Below are 7,263 nucleotides of genomic sequence, written 5' to 3' on the forward strand. Positions count from 1 at the left end.
TATACCTTTATTTGATAATCAGCCATTAGTTCTCATCCACATTAACTGTGGACTTTTTTTTTTTTAATTTTTTTTTAACGTTTATTTATTTTTGAGACAGAGAGAGACAGAGCATGAACGGGGAGGGGCAGAGAGAGAGGGAGACACAGAACCGGAAGCAGGCTCCAGGCTCTGAGCCATCAGCCCAGAGCCCGACGCGGGGCTCGAACTCACGGACCGCGAGATCGTGACCCGAGCTGAAGTCGGACACTCAACTGACTGAGCCACCCAGGCGCCCCTTTTTTTTTTTTTTTTTTTTTTGTGGACTTTTGAAAGTGGTGACAGGTACGTAGATAACCAACACCTAGAGCCTATTTGGTGAATCTTCATCCTTATTACGTTTTCTGGACAACCACACATGGTTACAGTATGGCACATTCCTTTTTCCTTTGGCCCAGACAGCTTTGTTGAGCCTGGTGTCAAAGCACACATCTGGAGTTCCCATCTCTTTCACGACAAATTTCCAGATCTCTTTGAATGCTTGAGAGGCACGCTTCTTGAACCCCGCTCCATGGATGCGCTTGTGAATGCTGATAGTGTATTCTCTGGTCACTACCTTGATGATGGCAGAATGGCCCTTCTTCTTGCTACCCTTCTCTGGGGGAGCCATTCTGCCTGGCCCTGGTTGGAAAAGCTGATCACCTCTAATTTTGAATACATTGTAGAGCTTAGTCCAGCATCAGAATATTGAGTAAGAACTAAATAGAAGTGAGGCACTCATCTATGCAAGGACCACTTATCAAGTACACATTTCATGTGTTGATCTTTTTTAGGCTCTACAAAGGTACACAAAGATACATGAAATTAATTCAACAAACTCTTTATGAAAAATCTATTTTGCCAGGCCATTATTCAAGGTGCTAGGAGTGCTATAGAGTTCCCATACTTGAGGGACTCTGTTCATTGAGAAAGAACTCATTGGATAAGGTGGTAAAAAGAACCAAGATCCCCACTCCCAAGGGATATGCTGTTCTGCTAACTACCAGGGTTTTTCTTTTGCTGAATGGTGTATACAAACTGGTTAAAGACTGACTTTTTTTTTTCTTTTAAATGTTTATTTATTTATTTATTTTTGAGAGGGGGAGCAGAGAGAGAGGGAGACAGAGAATCCCAAGCAGGCGCTGAGGCGAAATCAAGAGTCAGACCCTAACCAACTGAGCCACCCAGGTGCCACTAAACGCTGACTTTCTTAAGAGAACAAAGAGTACTTTTAATGTTGGGTGGGAGATGGGGTGCCTGCGTGGCTCAGTCAAGCATCTGACTTCGGCTCAGGTCATGATCTTGTGCCTGCATTGGGCTCTGTGCTGGCAGCTCAGAGCCAGGAGCCTGCTTCAGATTCTGTGTCTCCCTCTCTCTCTGGCCTTCCCCCGCTCATGCTCTGTCTCTGTCTCTGTCTGTTTCTCAAAGATAAAAATAAATAAACATTAAAAAAAAGTTGGGTGGGAGAAAAGAAAAAAGAGAAAGAGGCAACTGGCAGAGGCGGGCTCTTTGGTAGGAAGAGGGAAAATGTCTGATAGGGTAATGGATTAAATGTCTGCTTGGTGATATGTATGGGATGTGACCGCTCTTTCCTAGACTCCAAAGAATTCTTCACTAGAACACCAATTTTCTTATTAATGTGTTGTAGTATTAGCTATGTTTTGGAGGATATGACATAGTGGTGAGTAGGGCCTCAGAGTGAATGTAAAGTGAGAGCCAAGGCTCCCCATGGGAGGCCCAGCCCATCTGGGTTACATCTTGGGGATCCTCATCTTGCATATTTGATATAAGTTAAAGATTCCAGCTGCATTTTAGATTGTCGCTGCTAAGAAGACAACTCACCATCCATGCCAAACATTTGGAATTTTGTGTAACAGAGTGAAGATACTTCTGGCATGAGCCACAATGGTTCTTGGCATCAGTTAAGTTTCTTTTGTTTCAACGGAATCAAGGCCAATTAAGCAAGAAAAAAAGAAGAGGATGTGGGGGAAGGGATTGGTGGTAGAATGTATTAGAAGCACAAGGGGATGGGCTGCCTGGGTGGCTCAGTCGGTTAATCGTCCAACTCTCAGTTTTGGTTTCGGCATGATCTCATGGTTTCGTGAGTTCGAGTCCTACATGGGGCTCTGGGCTGACAGCACAGAGCCTGCTTGGTGTTCTTTCTCCCTCTCTCTCTGCCTCTGCCCCTCTCATGCTGTCTCTGTTTCTCTCAAAATATACAAATAAACTTAAAAAAAAAAAAAGAACGAGGGAGAGCTCACACCTAGGAAGAGCTGACCAGCTTGACCTTGGGGGTCAGGGAGACCAGGGAACAGGGACCAGGGGCTTCCTTCAGCGACCTCAGGGGCCGTGGAGATTTTCTGGAGCGGCTGCTACCATGTGTTTTACCCCTATTGTCATCTCTGTTCATGTTATTAAGTTCCCGTGAGAGAATCTAATTAATACAGCTGGAGTCAAGGGTCTCAATTCTCTGTGTGGCAAAATCATTTGAGTTAGACAGTCTTCTCTTTCCATGTCTCCAACATGTCTCAAAACTAGATAGAAATGGTGTAATCTTGGATGTTTATACTGTGTGTCCTTCTTTTGGTTTAACTGAGAGTCTTGAATTATTCCATCTCTCTAACACACATTAATTTGGAAGTTATATACACTCTGCTTCTATTCTTTTGGTGGTTACCCTAGAAATTCCAACCTGCACCCGTAACCCACCAAAGTCTAAGTTAACGTCTTTCCTCTCCTCTCAGGCAATCCAAAAACTTTAGAATACTTAAATTCCAGGGGCGCCTGGGTGGCGCAGTCGGTTAAGCGTCCGACTTCAGCCAGGTCACGATCTCGCGGTCCGTGAGTTCGAGCCCCGTGTCAGGCTCTGGGCTGATGGCTCAGAGCCTGGAGCCTGTTTCCGATTCTGTGTCTCCCTCTCTCTCTGCCCCTCCCCTGTTCATGCTCTGTCTCTCTCTGTCCCAAAAATAAATAAACGTTGAAAAAAAAAATTAAAAAAAAAAAAATTCCATTCCTCCTTACCTACTTATAAATTGACTTTTTCATATAGTTTAAGTCAACTTTTTTTTTTAACGTTTATTTATTTTGAGAGAGAGCGAGAACATGTGCTTGTGAGAGAGCGGGGGAGGGGGACAGAGAGAGGGAGAGAGAGAATCTTAGGTGAGCACTGCACTGTCAGCACAGAGCCCGATGAAGAACTTGAACTCAAAAACCGTGAGATCACGACTTGAGCCAAAATCAAGAGGTCAACCGACTGAGCCACCCACACGTCCCATGAAGTCAACTTTTAACACACAACCAAGAATTATTCCAACATTTTATTGTCAGTGTTCATTTGCGTCTGCCGTTTGCTTTGCTCTTCACTCATTGTGTGTCTCAAACATTCCATATGGGACCTTTTTTTTTTCTTCCTGCCTCAAGTATTTTCTTTAGCATTTCCTTTAAGAGCTTTTGTTAGTGATGAACTAGCAATTTTTATTTCTCTGCAGTATTTATTTTGTCCTTATTCTTGAAAGACTTTTTTTACCCCTGCTAGATAGAAAAATTCTAGGCTGGCACATTAGTTCTCTCCGTGCACTAGAGGCATATCACTGTTTTTCTCACTTCCATTGTTTGCTGTTGAAAATCTGCTGTCAGCTGAGCTGCTACTCCTTTAAAGTCAATCTTTTCTCTCTTTTTTTCTGGGTGCTTTTAAGATTTTTCTCTTTATCTTTAGTTTCCTGCAACTTCAGCATGATGTGCCTAAGTATGTTTTACTTACCCTGCTTGGGATTTAACGGGTTTACCAAATCTCTGGATACGTGTCTGGCAGTTCTGAAAATGTTCAGTTATTATGAATTTAAATATTGCCTAGTTCTTTCTCTCCCTTTTTCTAGAACTCCTATTTAACATTATCTTGCGTGTCTCTCAAACCCTCTTTCCCATTTTTCATCTTTTGATTCTGTGTTGCATTTAGAAAAAATTGTTTTTCTGTTTCACTGTTTCTCTAATTGTGCTTAATCTACCCCCTGAGTTTTTAATTTTGATAAACTTAAACTTAGTTATTTTTTAAATGCACTGACACTTTTTATAGTAACTTATAACTGCTAATTCATTAATCTACATCTATATGGGTCTTTTTGTGGCTCTTTGTTACTTCCGTTGGTTTTCTTGTATGCTTGAATGTTTTTAATTATATGCTGCTCACTGCCCTTAGAAAATTATTTGTGGGGGCACCTGGATGGCTCAGTCAGTTAAGCATCCAACTCTTGATTTAGGCTCAGGTCATGATCTCTCAGTTCATGAGATCAAGCCCCATGTCAGGCTCTGTACTGACAGTGTGGAGCCTGCTTGGGATTCTCTTTCTCCCTCTCTTTCTGCCCCTCCCCTGCTTGTGCATGTGCTCTCTCTCTAAAAATAAATAAATATATATTTAAATATATAATAAATATATATGTTATATATATTTATATAATTTATGTAATTATATACCTTTCTGTACCTTTCTGTCCGCTACCACTTTATACTTCATTTAGGGTTTAAAGTTTCTTAGACCACTCAAGTCTTTTGAATCCACAGGAGTAACTACCTGTAGTTATAACTTTTTTTGTGGATTTTGGTTTTCTCCCTTGCTCCTTCTGGCCCAGTTAAATCTCCTCACCCTCCCCAGGGGTGAAAGCAGGAAGGTGGTTTCACTATTGAGAGTCCCCCTTAATGTGAAGGCTTCCACTAAATCTTTATGTTTAGAAGACCCTGGACCTAGCATCTGTGCCTCTCACACCATGAGTCTGTGAAAACCACTGCTCTGTCTCAGGCCAAATTCTCAAATACCATCAGGACAAAAGTAGTTCAGAGAGCTCTGTTTACCGCTGGATTTTCGCTTTCTTTTTGCTTTGGGCCTGATATTTCTTTTCCATCTCATCAGTAATGTGGTCCTTTTATGAAGATCTTAAAACTTTTTTATTCATTATTTTTAGATGCTCTTCGCCAAAAGGTATCTCCTAATAACCTGACTTACCATAAAAGACAGTATCTGGCCACAGAGAGTGAATGCGCCTCAGGCCTTCAGTTGATTTAGCTCCTTTCTTGGAAGTTAACACCTCATTCTCTACGGTGAGGCAAGGGCATCCACTCTGTGTCAGTCAAATGTTTAACGATCTTTGGAAAACTAGAGTTTTACAACTGTCTTGAGGCAAATAATCCTAAAGGGATTGGAGATAGTCAGAATTTCCACTCTGGAATCTCTTAATACTTCCTCCATCCTGTAATCAAAGCGCTCCCTCCACATCTAAAGTGCACTCTTGGGAAGAGAAAACATCTGATGGATAGGCTGCCTGCTGTAGTCCTTTCCCTGTGGTCTCTGGCTTTCAGCATGGTGAATATGCTGAGTGTTCACCACACTTTATTCCTCCTGCATGGAATCTACCTGAAGAAAGATGGGCACGTGCACCCCACAGTCGAGTTCTGTCCTTGTTTGATTTTGGAACCTGCGATATCCATATGGAGCCTATGTGGGATTGAGAAGGCCGAGAAGCAAGGCAGATGGTAGGGAAGAAGATCTTCTGGGGGAAATGGAGAATTTGGAATACTGTTTTGCTCCTAGTATTCAAATGCTCATTCCTATATCTCCAACATTTTCAATAGGTTATTAATTTCTCATTACTGTGTTGAATTATCTCAGTTTGGGGGGGATGCTAAAAAATCAATGCCATGTCGAGATTGGTATTAGCCTACCTGGAAAGCTGATCATAACTGCTTTACTACTTTGTTTGCCTGCTTGGCCCCTGTTGCAATTTGAGTTTGCAATGTTTGATGAAGTCATTAATATTAGGTGCCCAAGAGAAGGAGCCCAGTGAAGAGATTAGTAACTTCCATTTAAACAGCACAGAGGAATGATACCTTTAGCTAGGGAGATTTTGAAAACAGATGTTGCTTAAAGAGAAGACAGACATGATCATCACTTATAGCTATAGAACCAGGTTTAACATGCATTTATACAGGACCTATTATGCCCTATGCCCCAGGTTGGTATTTTTTTTTTAATGTTTATTTATTTTGAAAGAGGGAGAGTGTGTGTGTGTGAGCAGGAGAGAGGCAGAGAGAGAGGGGGAGAGAGAGAATCCCAAGCAGGTGCTATGCTGTTAGCACAAAGCCCAACTCAGGGCTCGATCCCATGATCTGTGAGATCATGACCTGATCCATAATCAAGAGTCAGACGCTTAAGCAACTGAGCCACCCAGGCGCCCCCAGGCTAGGTATTTTTAAAACCACAGTCCATTAAATTCAGAAAAAAAGAATCATGCCCCTTCTTTGGTGTTGAGCAGAGAGATGTGAAAAAAGTAAACTATTTTAGGATTAAGGAAGGAAGAAAATTCTCACTAGACGTTATCCCATGTAGGGGAAAATATTTCAGGAATATTTCCTGGAGGCTCAAGGGCACATTTTAAAACTTAAGTTTGAATAATACACTACTCAGTTAAGCCTTTAGTTTTTCTAAAGAATGTGGTAAGAGTCCCGGACATAAGAGATTTACATTTTCTCCGTATTAGTTCATCTTACGTGTTAACTTTAAGGAAAGATTGTGCAATGCATGGGGTCTGTGAAACCCATAGTTCGTGGGTTAAGGATTCTCAGCACACAGTGGAACACATGGTGTGCCGGTCTACTAAGGAAGGAGGCACTAGGCGTCTATATGGGGAAGCTTTTCCATCGGGAACAACGCCCTACTTCTTTCTTTTTGATGGCGTACGTTCTACACTATGTTCCTCTGTAACGATTCACGTGCGCTTTCCGCGTCATGCTAAATCTCTGCTTTCTTCTGGGGAGTTATTTTCTCACAGCACCTAGCTCAGTGAGTTGCCCGTGATAAGCAATAAATAATCAAAGGCAGTATGGAATGTAGAGATGTAAGTGCCGGACCTGGCTCTGCCACTCAAGACAGGATAAGCTCAAGTGAAGTGGATGCTTGTTCTTTTTCTCTACTAGTTTTTGTTCATCCTTCCTTTTATTTTATTTTTTTTTTCAACGTTTATTTATTTTTGGGACAGAGAGAGACAGAGCATGAACAGGGGAGGGGCAGAGAGAGGGAGACACAGAATCGGAAACAGGCTCCAGGCTCTGAGCCATCAGCCCAGAGCCCGACGCGGGGCTCGAACTCACGGACCGCGAGATCGTGACCTGAGCCGAAGTCGGACGCTTAACCGACTGCGCCACCCAGGCGCCCCTCATCCTTCCTTTTAACCAAGAATCCCAGTTCTTGTCAGTCAT

At 42.4% G+C, this 7,263-nt stretch overlaps 1 protein-coding gene across 1 annotated transcript; it reads right to left on the bottom strand.

Annotated features, from left to right (window-relative positions):
- Positions 1-343: 343 nt before the first annotated feature.
- Positions 344-649, bottom strand: LOC115511457 (60S ribosomal protein L31-like). The gene has a single exon (XM_030311851.1). The coding sequence runs from the start codon at positions 647-649 to the stop codon at positions 344-346; it is 306 nt and encodes a 101-aa protein (XP_030167711.1).
- Positions 650-7,263: the final 6,614 nt, after the last annotated feature.

Source organism: Lynx canadensis, chromosome B1 (genome assembly GCF_007474595.2).
Source record: "Lynx canadensis isolate LIC74 chromosome B1, mLynCan4.pri.v2, whole genome shotgun sequence".
NCBI classification, from domain to species: domain Eukaryota; kingdom Metazoa; phylum Chordata; class Mammalia; order Carnivora; family Felidae; genus Lynx; species Lynx canadensis.

Excerpts from the sequence above, each read along its gene's own strand:
- LOC115511457 (XM_030311851.1), bottom strand. The coding sequence starts at position 649 with ATGGCTCCCCCAGAGAAGGGTAGCAAGAAGAAGGGCCATTCTGCCATC.